The sequence below is a fragment of the Hibiscus syriacus genome, unplaced genomic scaffold, assembly GCF_006381635.1.
Source record: "Hibiscus syriacus cultivar Baekdansim isolate YM2019G1 unplaced genomic scaffold, ASM638163v2 tig00111081_pilon, whole genome shotgun sequence".
Lineage (NCBI taxonomy): Eukaryota > Viridiplantae > Streptophyta > Magnoliopsida > Malvales > Malvaceae > Hibiscus > Hibiscus syriacus.
Genome location: NW_024062974.1, coordinates 110,736 through 133,606, shown reverse-complemented (window position 1 = coordinate 133,606; position 22,871 = coordinate 110,736). Strand labels below are relative to the sequence as shown.

Sequence of the window (22,871 nt, the reverse complement as noted above, 5' to 3'; positions counted from 1 at the left end):
TCTTTAACCTCAACATTTCATCCTCCATATGGAATTTATGAATTAAACTCAATTTTCAACATGTTCTAAATATAATTCTAACACTTCATACTTCTTAATTCCACTAATGACAAGTCAAATTTGGCCTTGAAATCTAATTAATATATTTCTATCAATATTCACTTATTCCCTTCTTTTCTTTAATTCCATCTAACTCTCTTATCCTTGAATTTTAAGGTAACTTAAGCTTTCCTTAAGCTTAAGTATAATCTAAAGAACAAAACCCAACTTAAATTTCAACTAATAAGAAATCTCACCTTTTCCTTAGACCTTCACGTTGAATAAGAGAGGAGGAGAAGAGAACTCTGGAAGCTTAGATTTTTGTTTCCCACCATTTCCACGTCGGTTAATATATAACCATAACATAATTTAATTATTTCCTTACAAATGACCATTTTATCCCTATATTCCTCATTCCTTGTAATTCAATCCTACACAAAGAAATTATGATTAGATCCCTAAACTTTTTACTTATTTCTAAATTGAGCACCAAGTTTTCAAAATTTACATTTTAGTCATTGACCCGGTTATTATGATGTTATATTTATTTACTTTTTGGTGTTATTACACGAGGAAATGAATAATTTGACGAGTCATTTCTAATGGCTAATAATTGTGGTGGTTGAAATCACATTGACCTGATAGAAAGGACATTGCATGTGTAAAATGCCCCTAGAAGATTAACAAATAGTTATCTCCGTGCTCAATCCTTAAGGAAGTTGAAGGCATTATGGATGCATAGGGTAAGGCCCCATTAACTTTGTGTTATGAATTCAGAACCTTTTGCAGGTTCAAAGAAAAGAATCTCTATTTTTATCCCGTCCACAACCTTGATGTAACGTGATAAGGCTCGTATTATTTTGTGACGAATGGTGATTTTCGATCAAGAAATCGAAAAGGTATGTGTATTTATACATTGAGATTATACTACTATTTCGGGTTTTATTAAATTACCACCATCAACAGAAGTTAGTTCTGTTTTGAGAATTGATTTATTAAATTCTCATCATTTAACTGAAATTGGTTCGGTTTTGGGTTTTAATCCCGTTGTCCAATAGAAGTTGGTTTTGTTTCAAATTTTAGTTCTAAATCCTAACATTTAACGAATTCAACAAAATAGTGTTGATTGTGAATTTCTGTTTCGGGTTTTAGTTTTAATAAATTCATATTGTTTAACAGAAATTACTCAATTGTTGGATTTTAGTTTTGACTAAAATTTGTTACGATAAATAAGGTGCCAAAACTAAATTATGATATGTCTGTGAAGAAAAATTAGGCCTATAATTTTGTTTCAGGATTTTAATCCTGTTGTTCAACAAAATTTATTTGATTTACAGTTGGTAACATAAATCGTTTGGAGGTAACAACATTGTTACAAATTTTGTTTTCGAATTTTAATTTGAATTAAATTTTGTTGTTCAACAGAAACAAATGGTAAAACAAATTGAATTAACTTTCAATTTATTGTTGAAATGTTTACAAATTCTGGTTATGTGATTTTAAATGAAACAATGGTAACCCCATTGATTTACCTAACTCGTGATTTGAAATGTTGATTCCTATTCAGGCTTTGAATAAAATTCAATGATGTCAGTGATTGTGAGCCACAACGAGAAGCATGTGAAATTCATGGATAGAAATTTAAGACATAGCAACATAAGATGTTATATTTAATCATGTTGAATATGGTCAAATATAGGATGATCCTCCTATTCATAGAGAGGATGAGATAGACATTTTTGTCATTAAAGCTTGAAAACATTCTATGTTTCTATTTCGGAATTACATCTCGAATGGAAATTACCTTTAAATAAGGTAACTTACAAGAAAATAGGCGAGGCACCATATGAGTTATGGAAAAGTAGAAAACTTTCCTATAACTACATCAAAGTGTGGGGGTGCCTTGTATAAGTATAAAGGTAAGTTGAGACATATACGTCGTCGACATAATATCATTAAACAATTGATCTCAAATAGAATTATCTATATTGATTTTGTAAGATCAAAAGATAAAATTGTGGATTCGTTAAACAATGAGTTGAATCGAGATCAAGTTGATAAACATCGAAAGAAATGTCACTAAAGCCCATTAATATTTAAGGTTCTATGTGAAGGAAAACCCAACTTAGTTAACTGGAGATCCCAAGATCTAAGTTCAATGGTACAACCTACTTGCATAGACCTTATGAGGTCACTGTGGGGGTTCTTATCCCCAAGTCTATTCATATGATGAAAATAGTGACTAAAATGTGGAAAATGTTAAGCAATGCTTTTAATGACCACTATGTGTTTCGGTGAGCCGAACAACATAAGTCACCTATGTGAGAGTGAAGTAGAGCCACTTCAAAGAGACTATTGGGGCATAGTTCTCTACTTTTGCAGAACCAGGAGATGTCCCCGTCTATATGGACATAACCATGAGAACCAAATTCTTGTCAGTAAGATATTTGTGTGAGGCATGTCATCGTTTACATCAACGGCATGACAGTTTAAGGACATCACGTCTACTAAACAACCAATAAGGTAAACATATTTTCACAATAGAAGGTTCAAAGGGGAACGCCTACCTATCCTATGCAAATATCGAACGTAGAATCTAGCACCATATCGAGTCAGTGCTTAAACCATCAAGTTCATTCATGTGGGGGATTGTCGGAAAAATTATTGAATGAATTGATGCTATTTATAGCTAATTATTAATAAGTCATGTCACTTGATGAATGGACTTAATTTTTGGTTTAAAGTTACATCCATTCAATCATACTTATTCAGCAATTCTCTTCATGAAAAGATTAAATAATTTCATGAAAAGGTTAAGCACTTTTCATCAAAAGGATAGGTCCTTTAATTGAAAGATTAAGTCATTTCATCGAAAGGTATTAACCCTTGAATCCATTTCTCCTCTATATATAAGCTAGTTAAGGCACAATTCTAAAATATAACACAACACAAGTTATAAATACAACTTTGAGACACAATTCACAAAGTTGAATTATGATAACACTTAGAAAGTTCATTCCAAATATGTTCTTTCCGGTGATAGAGAAAGGAAAGATTATGTTCGACTGATCACTACGGTTGTGATTACTGTTGTGATCGTTTGTTGTTGTATCTTGGGAAACTGACGTCCAACGTTACTCAAAGCACCGAGGAGAGGACGAATCTGTCTTAAGGAAATTGTTCATACAAGCCTCAACAAAATTCTTCTTCGATTAATGTTTCTCTACTCATCTGATTCAATGTTAAATATGAGTAAACCAATTTCTTGCCTCTACTTTAAGTTTTATTTATTTTGCTTCGTTCGATTATATAATAATATTTATTATTATTATTATTATTTTATCTCGGATTAACATTTTGTCTAACAATCCATCAAGTTACTTGAGTAATAAAAGGAAATGTTATTCTCTTTACAAGTCTAGGGTTCGAGTAGCTGCGTTTGCAGGGTATATGTTATTCAGGCCCGTCCCAATAGATTTGGAGACTATGTGTTACATTTTAAAATGAGGTCCCTAAAATATTTTACAATAAGACGAAATTGTAAAATATCAAAATTTATCATATTACTATTGTTTCTTATAAAATAAAATAAAATTCTAAACATATGAAATTAAAAAAAGTCATAAAACAACTCTATAAGCGTGATATTTTATTTAAAAGTGTCATCATTCGAACGCCCTTAGAGCAAAATAAAGATATTTTCTAAAGTGTGGGGCCTCCAAATTTTGGGGCCCTGTGACGTATAACATTTTATATTTGCTAATGGACGGGTCTGATGTTATTAATAGGTTAAGAAAATTCTAAATAAATATTATTTTTTAATCACCCTAAACTATTTTAAAAATAAAACCTAGTTAGAGAATTATTGGAATTAGGGATATTCTAGTATTAATATGATTGATCGCGTTTCACCTAGAAATTTAAATTCTCTTGTATTTTAGAATTTTTTATTGATTATTTAATTTTATACCCCTAAAATTTTATAACTTCGTATCTTTTAAATTTTAATATAACTTCTTAAATTTACTCTCATGACATAAATTTCTGGGTCTATCCGTGCATGAAACCTAATGTTGACATGATACGCACAATTTAACAAGATCTAACGTGTTTGAAAATAAAATAAAGGAAAAACAAATAAACCCAGATTTACGTCTGCATGGATTGTATTTTACGACCTACAAAATCAAACTAAACCCTTGCCTACGATTTTCCTTTCCCTGTTGCATCCTCATCCTATATATATTTTAAGCTCTCTATCCATCCCTTGGCATTAAGCATTCAAATAGTTTTCATATTTCCAGAGCTTTCTTCAGTTCTTCCCCAAACTCATTATTTACCTTTGGTTTCTGGTAAGTAAGCTAAGACTTGCAGTTACATATGCCAAAGGTATTTAAATACTAATCTGTGAGTCAAATCGTATTATTTTTTAAAGTCCCTTGCACTGAAATTACTTTGTTTATTTCCTTGTTAAATTCCATCCCTTTTCCTTATTCTTTACTAACGACAACACCTACCAAATATACTCTCATAACTCTGTCATAATTTATTCAATAACGAGTCACGTAAAGATACATGAACTCACATAGAAAAGACACCGAAACTCTTCCTTCCTCTCTCCCTCTACATATATATATAGTCAGTAATATTGTACATTCAGTTCTTACAATTTCCCAGCTCAAGTAATTTCCAGAAGCCATTCTTTGCAGAAAATGAATAGATCAGCAGCTCAATTTCCATACCCATGGCAGCGTTGCAAAATTGTTCACTTGGTATGTATATATACACATTACACACACACCAGCAGAGTTTGTTTATTTAGTTAAAGGCAGTCTTATTGAAACTTTATTTTTCAGGTGAGGCATGGACAAGCCATGCATAATGTCGATGGAAACAAGAACCGTGAAGCACTGTTGTCCCTCATCTATTTGAAGCCCAGCTTTCCCCACTGGGATTGCAGCAGGTGATTCCATAGCATTCAATGAATTATTCAAGTGTTTGATATAATCACTTGTTTAAATATTTCCATGCCTTTTTTTATTTCAGGTTGACAAACTGCGCAAGGACGTTCATGCTAGTGGGCTAATTAAGAGGATTGATTTAGTCATCACTTCCCCATTATACAGGTACACAACTCACGATGTGCATAATTTCCGAAGAAATATTTGTTTTCCTCAAATATGATTTTAAGTTTTGTATGATTGTTGATGGGTGTAAATGATGATGATCACTGCAGGACCATGCAAACTGCTTTTGGAGTTTTCGGTAACCCTGAAAGAGACGATTATGCAGGCGGGAATGGGAAATTTTCTGCAATATCAGCTGACGATTGCCCACAAATTATGGCAGTTGAGCTTTGTAGAGACCGTCTGGTTAGATATATATAGCTTAAATGTCTCAAGATTGGTGTCTTATAATACTGACGCAATATTGTTCTTTACCTTAGGGTGTTCGTCCTTGTGATATGAGAAGACGGGTCAGCGAATGTCATGCTCTTTTCCCTTCATTTGATTTTTCAATGGCGAGTTCTTTAGCCACCCTATCTTCAAACAGTATTTAAGATGCTGATTCATATATTATATCATCACTAAATTATCAGTATTGAAATAGTTTTGCTTGTTCAGATGGATGGTGAAGATGACAGCATGTGGAATCCAGACGTTCGGGAGCCTGAAGAGGAAATAGCCGCTCGAATGGTTCTATTCATGAAATGGTAATCTCAATATTTTAGAATTCAGAAATCAATTTTTAGATTACAAATTCATCAGTTTTGTTTCGATTTTATCCCAAATTCCAGGCTATGGACAAGGCCAGAGCAGGAGATTGTTATAGTCAGCCATGGCATAATCCTTCAGCACATTCTATACATACTTGGAAATGACTGTCATCAAACAGTTAGAACAGCTTTATGCAAACGGTGAGCCTTAAACATCATCTCCATCTTCTTCTTCTTCTTCTTCTTCAGAAAAAAGACTTAACATCCTTTGCTTTTTCAGGTTTGATAATTGTGAGCTTCGATCCGTGCTCATCGTGAATAAAAGGTGAGCATTTTGTTAGCAAGAGGCATGCATAACGTCGTATTGTGCTTAAATTAGAAACACACAGTTACTGTTTTGAACATCTTGAAGTTTGGTGGGGGCAGATTCACAGGTTTGCTCACCTACTCCAAGAGGTGTTGCGAAAGAGAAGGTGTTAAGGGAGCAAGTTTCCAATTAATTGCACTGATCAACTCACTTTGAAACAATAAAGTCAGTATTCAGTATTAATATTTCTACCTCATAATCTGATACAACTTTTCTTATGTTCCTTAAGATTTATGCCTCCTTAGCATTCTCATCTAAATTATCTTCGATTCCTCTCTTTCCAAATAAAATAGATGAAAGCATTTCATGCGAGTTTTAATATCAGTGTAATAAGAGACTTTTTTTTTTTACATATTGTCTATCCAAAGAAAGTTTGAATATCAACATAACGTATTCCTCGTAATATTACATAATCTCATTACATCTTTTCGAATATTTTTGTTTGCATAAATAAATGTTTCAGAATATGTATTGAAAACCAATGTAATTTCTGCCAAAATACTTTATTACGTAGATTTTGCTCTTAAAACATTCTAAATCCCAGTAATTGTAAATTTGTTACTCCCACTACCAAGGTTATCAACCCTTGGAATAATTTCAGCCTGCAACTTCAGTATTCTTCTCAAGAATCAAATAGAATTGCTCCGAACAAGACATATACCAGAATTGCCCCTATTTGCTATAGTGAAAATGAATGTACTTTGTTTTTGGGTTCTGTTGACCGGTAAAGTGATTAATAACAACCGTGAAAGGTGGAAGATGGATGGTTACAGTGATAATTCCGGTGGTATTAGTAGTGTTGATCTAGTTTTGTGGAGAGGTGTGCCCGTCTGGCTTTTATAGTTCAGAAATACTCATTTTACCTTTTTTTTTTTTTTGTATGGCTATTTATAATGCCTTGGACTGATGTTAATTAGGAGTTGTCCTGCTATTAATACTGATTGGGTGCTATAGGGAGTGTTGGTTTAGACTACAGGACCGTGTGTATCAACGATGGTTGCTGGTGATCATACATGTAGTGCGCTCCCACAGATAGTAGGTGGTTGACACGTAACCAATACTAGTTATTTGCAGGGTGTGACTCGCATGCCTAAAGGCTTGCATAAATATTATGTCCGTATATCTGGGATTCGCGGAACTATAGACTCGCATGTGGTAACAGGTTTTTTTATCTTTCATGTTTTCCGTCCATAGGTTCTTGATTGGCACTCATAATAATATAATTTTCAAAGTTGAAACATAAATTCTCTACTTCATAGTGGCAACACTAGTTTGTTATTTGGGAACTTCAAACAAGCTTAACTGATCGTTGCCTACTGTTATTCTGAATACAAAATGGAGGAGACAAGGGATGAAAAACAAACTTCCCCAAACTTTATTTTATCCATTTTTCAACTTTAAACGATAATATGGAAACTTCATTTAGAAGATTATTTAATCCAAATGTTAAAAGCTTATTGTGAAATGATTCATTAAGTCATATTTTCCCCGTCACATCACAAAGCATCACCACCGAAACAGTGCCCTCCGCAGGAACCACCAGCGCAATGTCCGCCGCAACTCCCTCCACAGCCTGCACCGCACCCGCCGGAATGGCTACTCTTGACCAGATCTTCATGGCCAGGGAAGTCTTTGATTCTGTCACTGATGGCTTCACCCCCACCCTTCTCATCAACGCACTCACCGCATGGAGCGCCTCCCGCCATCGTACTAAGCCGGTTGGCACTTTTTTCTTCATATTTGCAGCTTTTCACACAGTTGCTCCAATTTTCAGATAGTAGAAAAGCCAGTATAATCATGGGGAGTACAAGTGATTCTTCTTCACTTATCTGTTTGTAAAGATTAAGAATCAGTGTGATAATTAGGTGTAGTTATATTTAATTTGATATATACCTCTATAATGCCAGACTTGAAGTTCATCAATGCTACAGCTTTTCCATATGGATGATCCATGGAGAACTCAACAGCTGTCATGAAATGCTCTTCATTTTTCTGATTATTGCTGCTGTTAATCTCATATCCCAGTTTTCTTCCTCCAAAAACAATCAGCTAAGCCATAATATATACATAAAATTTAGGGTTTTGAAAATGAAGACAATCTATGCCTAGGGTATTGTTTTCAAAGCCATTGATACTCACCTTTCGATTTCCTTTAAACCCAAATGCATGGCCATCTTCGTGTAGTTTCTTATGAAGATGAAACCACCAACGAGAGTTGTTCAAAAACCAACCTTTCCCAGCTGGCTCTGCAAGCACATGCGTTTCACCACATGGTGTTAAGCCAATCACTTTCTTTCTTGACTGGTAATTGTCTCTTGCCTCTCTGAAAAGGTATTAAAAACAAGCAGATCATTGAAATTTTCCCAATTATGCTTCAAATGATAAACGTGTGAACAAATATACCTCATGTGGAGGATTATTATATCATTGCCAGCCTCATCGGCAACATAAGAATACTTCAAATGCTGAAACTTCCCAGGGATAACAGGGAATGGAGGTGTTCGAACCATGTATGGCGCTGGACTCGGAGGAATGAATGACAAAGCGATTTGTAAACTTATAGGCTTCGAGTCAGCAAGTGTCGAATTTGACACCAGATCGAACCATTTGTCTTCATAAAGCAGAGAAACCGAGCTTACTAAGTCCTTTAGGGAGATTGAGGTTGTTCCCAATGTTTTGGCAGGTTTATATGATATTAGTTCAAAGACAAGATCCCCTATAGGTTCACAGAGGAAATCAATTGCTTGTTTCTCACTAGTAGCAGACAAAATGCTTAGGCTTCTTTTGTTGTTAAGAAATGAATCTGGTTGTTTCTTGCTGATTGTAACAAAGAGGCTTCCTTTATGTCCCTGGGGTAGACCTTTTACCCCAATAATCTCAATCATAATCTGCAATAACAATAAAATAAAAAAAGTGTTACAATTTTCTTATTAGAACTTGCAGGGAAAAGATATTTGAGGCCTTACCTCCATAACCATTTTCCTATGAACTGGAAATAAATCTTGATCTTCATTTGATGGGGCCATCTTCTCCTCCATCAGGTTGTCCAATTGAGACAAGTCGAGTCCAAGTGGAGACGGTGCGTCTCCTCTGTACATTGCCCCAGCACGCCAATACCTCGATCCGAATATGTCTTCCCATTGTTTGGTGGTTCTAAGGAACCCATTGTCTAGCTTCTTACCCTTGGTTCTATCAGAATCTGTGTCATCATGTTCTAATACCTTTCCCAAGGCTGCCATCACATCTTTGCAGTAAGAAACAGACTGCAATTGGTGAGTATGCCAAATAAGGTCGATGTCATACGTCGGAACACAAAAACATCTCTCAGAATTTTCCCAATTCCTCTTTATCAAATATAGAAAACCCTTGTATCTGGCTAAAGCTCCGTCAAGAAAGGCATCATCATTCATATGGGATCTGGATACCTGTTCCATGTACTGTACTGTCAACTCAAAGCTTAAAACAATGTTATCTATGCTTTTGCTGTTTACATCTCCCTCATTTCTTAAGTACCTGATAAAAGAAAGCACTTTGCCTCTTGACAGCTGAAACTAGATCATACTCGGTGCTCTTCGAAGTTTGTACGGAATTTCGAACATTCTCTGAGAAATGGGTGCTCATATTAAGTTCATATGGCTCAGAAGGATATATCCTGTCCCAAATTTCTTCAGTTTGTTTTCTGCAAGTTGTCGTAATGGACGATATGACATTTCGGTTGTCTAGAATTCTCCCGTAGAGTTCCTCACAGTCGGCCTCGTATTGCACCTAACAAAGACAACAAGTACATATTAGTAAAATTCAAGGTGACTATATGTTTCATGGTTGAAAGTGTTAGAATAGCATACAGGGTTTAGCCTATGGCAATGCCAAATCCATTCACAGTCAAGTGGAACAACTAAAGGGCCTTCCGAAATCGCAGAAGCGGTGTGTTCGGCAAGCAGAGGAAGCCAACAGTATTTGTACCTAAACTTGGCACATTAAGGTAATCAAAAGATGGAAGCAATGGCATATTTGGACGTATTAATATCATTCAAGTCAAGAATTCACCTATAGATGGCTCGGTCTAAGATAGGGCCATCATAGAGGGACCGGTTCCTATCAACCTCCGCAAGGAACTGAAGCTGTTGTTTGGTTAAAGCCACGAGATCAACGCTAATGGCCAGATTTTGTGCCTCGGCCCATACTAATGCTTGATCCTGTTCCATTCTAAACATAGAGAAAGATGTAGCTTCGAAACTCAACTTGTCATTATTGATGTCCAAGAAAGGAGCCTAAATAGGTAATTGGGAGATCTGAATGTGCAGGAAACCATAACAAACGTGTATCTGTTAGTCCATGTCTATGAAAAATCATGCTTTGCGCATTTACTAGGAAATTTAAGGCAGTTTTGCAGGGAAATTCAGGGCACGCATGCCTAAATACATGCAGGTTCCCCTAAACCATTGATTTGTTTTGAAATATGAGAAACTCCACCAATTTGACATTTAAAAATCTAGTCCACTAACAGAATGGGGTTTTTATAATAGTGATGGATTCAGTAATATTTTTTTAGAGTTGACACATATATATTAATAATAAAAAAAATTGTATAAGGCAGACACAAATAAAATTTTAGGATGGGCACCATTAATGAACAATTAACATAAAAAAAGTTCGAATTTCAGAATGAACATTTGCCCATCATGAAAAACACATACATCCGCCTCTGATTATGAAATTAACCAATCTATTACTTTTGTTTCGTTTTGGTCATTCAACTATTTCTTGTTTCAAAATCACACCTACCGTTACGTTTTGGTGTATTTTGGTCATGTATCATTATAAGGTAGTGACACATCATCATTGAAAGTTTTTTTTAAATATCACCTTAATAGTTCTGTTACTTTTTTAAAGGCGATGACCAAAATGAAAAAAAAAAAGTAACGATCAAAAATGATTTTGAAAAAAATAATAGTTGAATGATCAAAACAGAGCAAAAAGATAATTTAAATACTAAACATGTAGTTTACCCTATTTTTATTTGGATAAATACATTAAATAAGCATGAGGAAACGATCAATGAGTAAAGAAAAAAATGTATCTGTAACTAAATCTTCATTTTTTTTATAGGGTAGATTGAAGCAAAATCTCCATGATCCTAATCCCTACCGCTTGTTAAACTACTCATTAGGTATTTATGTCCCATAATTTTTTTTATTAATCTGGAGTAAGTAATAAGGTAGTATCTGTTTAAAGATAATTCTTAACTATAATATTGAACGTTTACATCCTTGACATTATGATGCTCAAACTCGAAACTTCAAGAAATAACAACAATTCATTTACCTTCGAGATCGCTTAATTCATGTTATCCCATAAATTTTACATGTATATTGTTTTCTATTTCTTTTTCTTGATTTGAGTCATTTATGTTGTGTTTGGTTTCCCAAAAAATATTTTTTCGATTTAAAAATTAAAAAATATATTTAAAAAATATAAATATTTTTTTCAATAATAAAATATGAAAATACATGAAGTTGTTTGGTTTCTTATAATAGAAATAAAATTAAAAAAATTATATGGATTTAAATCGGGACTAGATATTTAATATTTAAAAGTTATTAAAAATTAATATTTTTTTGTTTAAATATATTTGAACTCGAGTTAGTTCATTAAGCTAATAAAATCCTTACTTTCAACTTTAACGATTTTATAAAACATTTTCAGTGACAACATTTTTGACCAAATCCTTATTTGGTCATTTTATTTTAAGAAGTTACAATAAGTCGCTTAATCGATTGTCTGTAACAATAAACTCATTGTACAGTTTAATCTAAACAATTTCTTATGTGTAATATCTTATTCATGTAAAATCCATGTAATGTGCATAATTTATGTAGGGAGATTACATCATATTTCACTAGTAATATTATTAGTAAGTTACAATTCAGTCACTGTATTTCCAAAAGTTATAATTGAGTCACTGAATTTTCAAAAAGTTATAATTGAACCATTAGTATAACACCCTAAATCCGACCAGCTATAAACGGTGGGCCTCTAATGCGACCAATGAATTTGAAAGTTTTTAAAATCACATGTATTTAACAATTTCATATCAACAAAATAAATAAGTATTAGTTTACAAAACGTTTATACAAAATCGGAGTCCCGTAATAATTTAGTATAAATCAAAATAATAACAGGGCTACATATCAAGATTATAAATAAGGGTCTATGAATACACATCATCTATCATCTAAAGTAATTGAATTATGTTCTCTGAATGATGATGTTGGAAGTCTTATAGCGAAGGTGCTTCTCTGGAACAACCATGATCTACTAGCATGCGAACAGGAATAGCCGAATGTTGAGCGATACACTTCTACTATATTATAGTTTATGTTTTCATAAATAAAAGCATACAGAAGTATAAACAGAGAGACATGAGTCTATACATTTATTACCACCTCACAATGAATATCGTGCTTAACCACAGTCATTTAGATACTATTCAAGAGTATTAATAATCATCACTAAGAGAAACATGCTTATTACATTCTTTTTAGGATTCACACAGTCATATCAATCTCAACAAGTTATCTGATAACTATCTAACATCAGATAAATAAACAACAATAGCACATGGTCACATAAAGGAATCATGAAATAAATAACAACAGTATCAGACAGGGCCGGTCCTGACATTTTAAGGGCCCTATGCAAAATAAAAGATAAGGGCCCCTAAAAACATATGGGCGCTACCATGCTCAAAAGGAAAAAATTATATATTCGAAATGCTAGATCTGGGTTTTAGAAGAATTATCACAGTAAAAAAAACAATATGTAATATGCTTTATACGAACTAAAAGTAAATATAATGGTTTGCTAGATAAGAAATTAACCAATAAAAAAAAGCATGCATTCAAACAATAAAAAAAACATTGAGTAATAGGTAACCTTTGAAATCTATTATTCCTTGAAGATGAGTTTACAGTGTCTTTGCAAGGATTTTTTTCGAATCACCTTTACATTCTGTTTGATTGGGTCCTTAAATATCCAGTTGCAATCGAATAAAAAACTATTCACTTCCTTGTGTTCTGTTTTTTTTTTGCTGGTGAGTGGGATGTGTTGGAGCCCATTAATGTTTTTATATATCCCCATAATATGCTGCTCCCCATAGTTGGTAGAGAAAAACTAAATTAATCTCCCTTGCTTGGCGTGCTCCTGAATATGCGTGAGTGGGTGGGAATATGGGCACTAGTGTATAGTAGAGCATGGGTGAGGTCTTGATCTTCTCAATTATGGTATTTCACGTGGGGGAAAGACATGGACAAAAGATGGGTTTTGAATAAATAAATGATGTGTAAGAAACATGGGGTAGTGTTTGAAATAAAAAAATGGTGTTTATAGTTAAATTATGTAAAAATATTTTTTTAATTATTAAACTTAAAAATATTTTCAAGAATGGCCCCCTCCAAACCTGGGCCCTAGGCGGTCGCCCTCCTCGCCTACGCTCAGGGCCGGGCCTGGTATCAGGTCTCACTAAGTAATCAGGTATCCTCAACAGAGATGGTACCTGATCTCACCAAGTAATCATATATTGTTCCATCAAAATAAATATAAGATATAGTTGTTAGTGTCACTAAGTAATCAAGCCGCGACATTACAAACATCGGGATTATCTATCATCATATGTGGTCACACACATACATAAGTACCCATAGACCATATATGTCAATATTTAAACTTTAATGCCCCGTTTGGTTCACGTCATATTTCATTTCTGGGAGTAATGTTTTTTTTCGGGTAGTGACACCCATGTTTGGATGAGCTTCATTCCCAAGTGCAGGTAAAGAATGAATACCAACAGTGGTATTTTTACCTTCTTTTCCCGGGAATATCAATCCCCCGTCTCTCTTAGGTATTAGCTTATTCCCGGTTCCCGTTGTCTAAAATACCCCCGCTTAGTTCTGGCTGAAAGAAAATCTGATTCTTCTTCCATTTGGCTTTCAAATTTGCTTCTGGCATAGGTATTTGCTTCTAGCGTTGATACTTTCAACATTTTTATTTGATTCTTAGCGCTGATATTTCAATTTGTTTCATTGTTCAATTTTTATGGGTTTGTGTTTTCACTCATGTTTCTATATTTTCTCTACTACTACACTGATCTGCCCATTATTTTTCTAATTTTTATGGGTTCGTGGGAATAATTGAGATGCAACTATTTTTCAGGCACCCAGATTTGAGCTCACTTGAGTTGCAGCAGTTAAACCCATTCAAAATCTAAGGAGTTATCCATCTTTCATTGAAAAACCATGTATGTTTTCATAGATGTGAACCTTTTCTTCTTCGTTTATGAAACTGATGCATTGTTTATTGAACTGGAACTTCTATCTGTATTTGGTTTGATTTCTTCTGGTTTTTAAATGAACACAAATGATTAAGAGAAATATAACACATCAACTGGAAAAACACTGACCTTGTAATGATTTGTCGACATAAATCGCAGAAAATTAATTGAACTGTAAGAAATAGATAAAATATTAGTTGAACTGTAAGAAATAGATAAAATCACGACAGAAAATTAAAGCCGAGTACAAATTTGACTTCTGCAGTTCAGCATATGTTCGGAAACAAACTCTCTAGATAAATGTCATGCTAATTATAGGTTAACTACGAAAGCTAAACAGGTTTAACCTTGCAAGGGCAGCTTTTGTTAAATCCGACCTGTAGTAGTAGTATTCATAGCGACCGTAATATTGTGGTAGATTCGCCGTCCGAAACCGGTATTGATGATTTTAGCGGTGGGTAACTGATTCACATAAATAACGGTCTATCACGCCCGCAATTTAACGGGTTACGGTGGGAAGCGTCGATAACGGGACGCTATAAGCGTTATTCCACCGTTATTGCAAAACAAAAACAAAAATCAATCAAAAAGACCATAAATTTCTACTGCTGAAAGAAACTAGATCTAGGTTTAGAAATTAGAAGAAAAAAATTGTGTGTTCTTCTCTTCCCACGATGACCTGAAATTTATACTGTTGAAAGAGGAAGAAAAAAGTAAAGGAAGAAAGTAAAAGGAAGAAAGGGGTTATACCCAAGGAAACAAAGTAGTACCAGGAGGAATCTTCGTAGTCATCTGATTGGATCTTGCAGGAAATGAAAGCAGGGGAGCTAGGAAGCTTAGTTTTGGGTTTGTGAGTGAATGTTAAACAATGAAAACGTTTGTTTTGTGAAGCTGTAAAGAAATTTTGATGAGGATATGAAGATGAAGACTGAGATTTGGGTATTTTTGAAGGCACTGCTGGCCCACTCCCATCTCATATTTTTTAAAATAAATTTTATAATATCCTAATTATAATTTTAACATTTCTCACCTTTTCAAATTCTATAATTTAATTCTTAATTTAGATGGTAAAGTTTAATTTTCATTTAATTTAGTTAGATTTTGAGTAATCAAAATTTCTAATATTTAAATTTTACAATTTTATTTTAATTCCATTTTATGTTCTTTAAATATGTCACTTTCTCTTAGAAAACATTCTAAAAATTATTAAAAACGATTTCTTATAATTATAATTATTGTTATTATATTTTAAGATAAGTTGTGTGAAATTTAAAAAAATTCACAACTACGACACCCGCAGTGACCGCGCTGGCATCCGTAATATCCGCAACCGCGATAAACGCGACGCGACCGAAAACGTGACCGCTAACTATTTAAATCCCCGGTAAGAACTGCTATGTCAAGAAACGAATTATACAAGTACAGTTTCAGAATTTCATTGCAAATGAACATTACACAGAAGGGGTTTAGAAAATCAACAAATGGATACTAAAGAGTCGTGACCAAGGGAACTGAATCGACAAATGGATAATACCATGAGCTATATATTTCTAAAAGATCATGACAAAAACATTTCACTTCAAATGAATTTTTTTTTTAAGCAGAACATACATGCTCACATAAATTCTAATATGATGCACTTAAACATTTACCTGAAAGCCACGAGACTTTGCTCCAAGAAATCCTGAACAGTTGAGTGCACCACAAAGACAACTAACATTTGCATTTGATTAAGACAGATTAATACTCCCACCATTTTTCTCTACCTCTCTGATTTGGCTTGAGTTTTTTCCCTAAAAATCACATCTCCCTCTGTTAGCATCGCTCCAATGTCAAGGGGATAGATTAGGTTGACTTGGTTAGAATGGGTTGAATATGCTGACTTGGTGAAATAGATTAGGCTGACTTGTTTTTTATGTGAGATTTGGATGCTACTATGTACTTCTAAGCTCTGTCCGAGAATGTTGTTAGTGTGAGATTTTAAACTTGTAGCTTGCTCTTCTTTTCGGGGACATGACATATGTTTAGACTTCTGCATTGCTTCCAAGATTTGCTCTTAGATTTTCTATAATTTTACAGCATATTCATAATAGGCTTTCTTGCAAACAAATAAAGTTCACTTCATAGTATACCTAATACTTGATAAATAAATCTGAAATAATAAAATATTTAAAAGCTCATGTGTCAACCAAAATCGCATTAAAAAATAATGAAGATATATTACCGCTCATCATCGTCTAAACATATGTCATGTCCCGAAAAAAGAGCAAGCTACAAGTTTAAAATCTCACACTACAACATTCTCGGACAGAGCTTAGAAGCTGGAAGCCAATAAAAACACAATGTAATATTAAACTAGAAAAAAGATATATCCATTTGAAAGGAGATATATGAGTGCAATGGTTTTCAAATAAGTAAAAAACACCAATTATGAACATTTTTTTTGAGGATGCAAATCATGATCAAGATTGTTTGTTTAAATATATTCAAGAGAAAAGGACAAAACCTCGAGGACTTTTTACGAGTGAATTCTTGAGATTTCTAAAACAATATTGCAAATTGCTTTAACAACATAACCAAATGTTTTATCCCTCCAAATCATGGTCTGAACTACAATAGATATTCCAAATTGGAGGGACTGATCAAACTAGTAAACAATGAAAATAAAGGAGTGCAATGTTTAGAAAGACATCAGTACAACATAAAGACGAATACTACTTATAAATTGGTAGCACAATCTGATAATTGTGGCTAATGGATTAAGCATCCATCTCTCTCATCTATTTCATTATAAAACATTCCAAATCCAACCTAAATATTGTGAAGATTACCATTCCAAAAAAAAAAGTTAAAGGGGCCTTAAAAGATGAGAATTAATACCCTAAACACAGAGAAAATCAAGCATAGTAGGATACTAAAGAGTCGTGACCAAGGGAACTGAATGCCAAACGTTTGTATCCTCCTTTGCATTCACAGCTCTTGATGGTTGTTATACATATATAAGCTGGTCGGCAATGAGGCCCTGCTCTTAATGCCAAACGTTCTGTTGTGAAAATATTTCGACAGTTGAGATGGGTTTAGTGGTCAGTCTCATGTGTAGGCAACCTTCTGCAGTTTTCTGAATTGCTGATAGATTGCAAAACACGATCAAATGATAGAATATTTGCATGCATACATGATTGTGTGGCGTAGCATTGAATCAAAGAGCAAAAGCAAACAAAACAAAAGAGGTGTAGAACTCAAGGTGTTTCCATGTTTCATTATTAAACAGCAAACCCCATGCAAAAGCATAAATGTCTTGAGATTTAAGAAACGTACCAAGATCTTATTAAATATTTACACAAAAATGTATTAGTTTCGATTTGAAGAAATTACAAGAGCTGTAATCATTTTTTGTTCTTTTGGCATTTTAATGTACGAGATTGTTTTTGCTACTAGTTTGTTTATGGTATTTTCTATGTCTGCATGACTCTCCAGACAGTGTATGACCATAACACTTTTAGCAAGGATGACAAAATGGGAGATGCTGAGTTTGACATCAGGCCTTACGTAGAAGCCTTGAAACAGGATTTGGAAGACATCCCGAGTGGAACCACAATATCAAGAGTGCAATCGTGCAGGACCAACTGCCTGTCTGAAGAGAGCGCCATTAAGTGGATCGACGGGAAGGTCGTGCAAAACCTTTTCCCCCGATTGAGAAATGTAGAGTGCGGTGAACTGGAAATCGAACTTAACTGGATTGACCTTCCTGGGTCTAAAGGTGTATAATGCAAATCCTAGCATTGCAATAGCCATCAATGTTCCAACACTGAAGCAGATGTCATGAACACTTTTTTTCGAAAAGCAATCTCATGACCGATAGTTTAGAATAATTCGGACATGGCCGAATTAGCAGCCACTTAAAATTGTTTTAGAATTCTCTTTAGATACAGGTAAGATATTTCACTTGTCCTTTGTGTATGATCCAAAAGAAATTAACGGTCTAGTATGTTCAAAGCTTGGCCACTGTCAGTTTTTGTATGTTCGGAGAGAAATTAAAGGTTGGGAAACTTGAATTATTGGGTTGCTTGCTTTTCGTAATAAGGAGTTAAGTACAAATCATATTAGGACTGAGTATTAATACTTAATATTAGCAAAAATAATGATGAATAACGGTGAAATATAAAATTCTAGACAATATGATTTTTAGTGTTATATTTTCTTACTTATTTGAATTATATTTTTGTAATAAAAATTCATTAGATAAATAATAATGATAAAGTATTCAGAATTAAGTATAAATATAAAAGAGAAATAAATAAATTATTTTATATATAAGATATAATAAATATTATATCTTAGATAACAAAAATAATTTATATCTTTTTATTATTATGAATATCTATGATAAATTATTGTATATAAAAGAATATAAACCTTGTCGATTGAAAAATAACCCAGTGAATGCGTCACGTATGAACCGAAGCTAGTTTCCACAATGTAAACATTTAATTAAATGTTGATGTAAAATTTTAATATAATTTTACATAAATTATGTAAAATTTAATATTAATTAAAATTAAAATAATACATGATATATTTAAATACTCAAGTAATATATCATCAACAAATAAAATTTTTATATAAATAATTTTTATTTAAATATTTAGAATTTCACTTGTTAAAAAATATAGAACAAGAACAATTTGGTAAAATATACATTCCAGTAATCTTTTATTCTTTCAACCAAACACTGTAATCTTACATTCCTGCCAAATCAACTAAACACAGTAATGTAACATTCTCAGTAATCCTATTCCATGGTAATCTTTTATTCCCACTGGTAATCTTACATTGTATGAACCAAACACACCCTAAGGGAAATCAATGTAGCTTTATTACATTAGTCATAATATTCAATCATTCATAAGGCACAAGCCTTCCTCACAAGGCACTTTATATATTGCATTATCATTCAATGAATTTTCATTATTATCACCCACTTGTACATGTCTAGTTTGTTTTCTTTCTTCTTTTTTTTTTTTTATTCCGACATGAACGCTGCATCTTGTCACAGTTTTGCCAGGCATTTTAAAGCAAGCTCGAGGATATCACATGGAAACCACCAAATGAAGTACCATACTTTAATGAGATCAAATGAAGTGGTTAGTGACATTTTACAGTTGATGGTACCTGGCAATCTGTATCTGTGGGTTTGAATTGTGCTTAAGATGATATATGTTTATAAAGAAAAATTGACATGTTAATAATTTGCCATGCATATTCCTACAACGCCTTTGAAACATTCAGGAATATCAAAGACAAGAATTTGCATGAAATGTCCTTAAAGTAACCTTATATAAGTGGGAGGGAAATGGAGTGATGGGAACCTACCTCACTCATCAAAATAAACCACCATAATCCCCACAAGAACACTTCCCATCGACAAATTTATGGAGCTGCTTGCTATCTCGAATGATGATTTCCCTTGCATTAAGCGAAGAGATGGCCTTCATAAAATTGTGGCAACCATTGCACATCCCTGTGTTCTTTATGATTCGTATTGGTGCAGCATCTGGTATTTTCAATAGGCCAAATGCAACAGCCAACTTCTCGCTATGTTGAACTTCTTCACCGAATATGGTAAAACTTTCAAGTGATTCATATCCAATAACACTCTTTGCTTTGTCAACTAATTCATCCAACAATTCATATATCTCAGCTCCATAAACTTGCCTCTCGTCGGGATTGAACGAATAAACCTTGTCGTGAATGCTAATAAAGCTCCAGTCTGTTAACTTTTCGAGTCTCTTCTCCTTCATCAGTTCTCTTACTTTTGAAACATCTTCCCATCTCTCTGCAGAGTCGTATATATTCAGCAACAAGAGACAAGTCTCGGCATCTTTTGGCTTCAGTTCAAGTAACTTTTCAGCAGCATAGAATCCCAATTCATTGTTGCCATATCTTTTGCATCCTGCAAGCAACAGAGACCAAGTGGACTCATTCGGAGGAAAATCCATCTTCTTGATCAAATCAAAAGCTTCATCCAAGGACCCCTTCCTCACAAACATGTCAATTAGGCATGAGTAATGGTCCATAACAGGTTTGATCTTATAATCTTTTTGCATCATCTCGAAATACCCGAGTGCTTCATTTACTATCCCGGCACGAGCACATGCTGAAAAAACACCAACAAAGGTTACTTGGTTTGGTCGGACTCCAATCAGTCTCATATCATCAAAAAGCTGCAGTGCTTGCTGAGTCTGCCCATTTTGCGCAAAAGCAGCAATCATAGAAGTCCATGAAATCAATGTTTTAGCAGACATCTCCCAAAAAGATTTGCTTGCTCTCTCAATGCTTCCACATTTGTTATACATATTAACCAATGCAGTTCCCACTATCATATCTGACAGATACCCAGTTTTAAGAGTCTGAGCATGAATTTGCTCCCCTTGTTCTAAGGCAAACATCTTACTACATATGGTTAAAATACTCGAGAAGGTATATAGATCAGGTTTGAAGCCAGAGTTATTCAATTTCGAGAAAATGTTGAGAGCCTCCATTCCATTATGGTAGGCTGAAAGATAATCCTTGGCAAGTTCCATTATTTCACCATATCCCGCAATTATCGAATTCATCGTAACTAAGCTCATGTCTTCCATGCCGTTGAACAGCCGCAGCGCTTCAACAAACCATCCACATCTGAGATACAAATACATGATTGAGTTCTTTATGCGGAGGTGTGTTTCATATCCGAGCTTGATGCTTAAACAATGAACTTGAGCCCCAAAGCTCAAAGATAGCATTGTACAGCACATACTCAAAACACTTGTGAAAGTGAATTCATTAGGTTCAACATTGTCAGCTAGCATCTCAATGAAGAACCTAAGCCCCTTTGCAGCTTTACTATTATCCCCACAAGCAGAAATAACAGCAGTCCATGTAATTACGTTCTTTTCCTCAACCGTAAGAAAGGCCTTAATAGCGGAATCCAAGCTTGCACATTTAGAGTATAAGCTGCAAAGTGAGTCCCCAAAGCTCAAAGATAGCATTTACAGCACATACTCAAAACACTTGTGAAAGTGAATTCATTAGGTTCAACATTGTCAGCTAGCATCTCAATGACCCTAAGCCCCTTTGCAGCTTTACTATTATCCCCACAAGCAGAAATAACAGCAGTCCATGTAATTACGTTCTTTTCCTCAACCGTAAGAAAGGCCTTAATAGCGGAATCCAAGCTTGCACATTTAGAGTATAAGCTGCAAAGTGAGTTTCCAACACTTGTGTCATGATCAATATGGTATTTGATACTGTAGGCATGAATTTGCTTCCCCAATTCAAGAGAGTCTATTGCAGAACATGCATTCAAAGCAATTCCAAGGGTATAATTCGTCGGAAATGACCCAAATTCGAGCATCTCTTGAAAAACAGTAATGGCAACATCTGGCTGATCATCATGAACATAGCCTGTCATCAAAGTTGTCCATGCAACAACATTTCTTCTAGGCAAACTGTCAAACACTTTTCGAGCATTTTCCATGGCTCCACATTTGGCATAAACATTGACAAGGAATGTCATCACAAACACATCTCGATGAGTTCCAGTCTTTATGATATGAGAATGAAGATCACGAGTCCCGGAAAACGAATTCCTTTCAATGCATTCTTGCAAAAGCGGGACATAACAAGATGCTTCAATCTTTGAGCCATCTTTTATGACTGAGAGTGATTCTTGGAAATTCAGAGTCAATGATTCTAATTTTCTATCAGATTGGATTAATGTACGAGCCCTTGGATAAGATATACTTGGACTCTGGAGGAAAAAAATCGTACGCAGCTTAGCATCAATAGATATAAAAAAACCCCACAATTCCAGCCAACTTCCATTGAAAATGGGAAAACTTTAAAAACAAAAAAAGAAACCAGAATTTTGACAGATGAGCGGAGTAAAAGAAGTGCAAATATGAGTTATTCAGCATTGGAAAAGAACTTGTGTTAATTTTTTTCTAAATGCAAAATAGCGAAGAGAATAATTAAGGGAAAATTTAGTGAAGAATACCTTATCTGTGGAAGCAGAAGTGGTGGAGTGCTTTGTGGAGTCTGGTTCGAGCTTGAGAGTACCAATGCCATGAAATGAAGGCAAAGACGCCATTGGAGAAAGGTGGGAAGGATGATAGAAATATATTGAATTGAATGGAGAAGCATTTTGTGAATCTATGGTACAACTGTTGCGCTTTACGTTATCCTAATTCCTATCTGCTTGTCTGAGATAAGTGTAAGACAAATAGTGGACCTCGAATTGTTGCTAGGGATGGGCGGGCCGGGTTTTTTCCGCCCGGCTCCGACTCAAAAACATATTTCTTATATCCTGTCCATCCCGCCCCAATAAATTTTAGTTTTTTTTTTCCACCCAGACACTCTTCGGATTTTAGACTAAAACC

General features: G+C 34.3%; 2 protein-coding genes and 1 pseudogene across 4 annotated transcripts; 1 reads left to right on the top strand and 2 right to left on the bottom strand.

Annotated features, from left to right (window-relative positions):
- Nucleotides 1–4,751: 4,751 nt before the first annotated feature.
- LOC120152009 lies at nucleotides 4,752–6,255 on the top strand (annotated as a pseudogene).
- Nucleotides 6,256–7,603: 1,348 nt separating this feature from the next.
- LOC120152008 (glycine-rich domain-containing protein 1-like) lies at nucleotides 7,604–10,357 on the bottom strand. Of its 2 annotated transcripts, none has more exons than XM_039164310.1 (9): nucleotides 10,170–10,357; nucleotides 9,968–10,085; nucleotides 9,636–9,887; nucleotides 9,089–9,547; nucleotides 8,526–9,010; nucleotides 8,262–8,445; nucleotides 8,016–8,171; nucleotides 7,845–7,951; nucleotides 7,604–7,814 (listed from the first exon to the last, which is right to left on the bottom strand). In XM_039164310.1, the coding sequence occupies exons 1-9, from the start codon at nucleotides 10,334–10,336 to the stop codon at nucleotides 7,619–7,621; spliced, it is 2,124 nt and encodes a 707-aa protein (XP_039020241.1). In that variant the 5' UTR covers nucleotides 10,337–10,357; the 3' UTR covers nucleotides 7,604–7,618. The 2 variants fall into 2 exon arrangements, with proteins under 2 accessions (XP_039020241.1, XP_039020240.1); XM_039164309.1 differs by having other exon boundaries at nucleotides 7,604–7,818; nucleotides 7,849–7,951.
- Nucleotides 10,358–19,744: 9,387 nt separating this feature from the next.
- On the bottom strand, nucleotides 19,745–22,605 carry LOC120152006 (putative pentatricopeptide repeat-containing protein At5g52630). Of its 2 annotated transcripts, none has more exons than XM_039164308.1 (3): nucleotides 22,490–22,605; nucleotides 21,650–22,243; nucleotides 19,745–21,407 (listed from the first exon to the last, which is right to left on the bottom strand). In XM_039164308.1, the coding sequence occupies exons 1-3, from the start codon at nucleotides 22,580–22,582 to the stop codon at nucleotides 19,833–19,835; spliced, it is 2,262 nt and encodes a 753-aa protein (XP_039020239.1). In that variant the 5' UTR covers nucleotides 22,583–22,605; the 3' UTR covers nucleotides 19,745–19,832. The 2 variants fall into 2 exon arrangements, with proteins under 2 accessions (XP_039020239.1, XP_039020238.1); XM_039164307.1 differs by having other exon boundaries at nucleotides 19,745–21,435; nucleotides 21,678–22,243.
- Nucleotides 22,606–22,871: the final 266 nt, after the last annotated feature.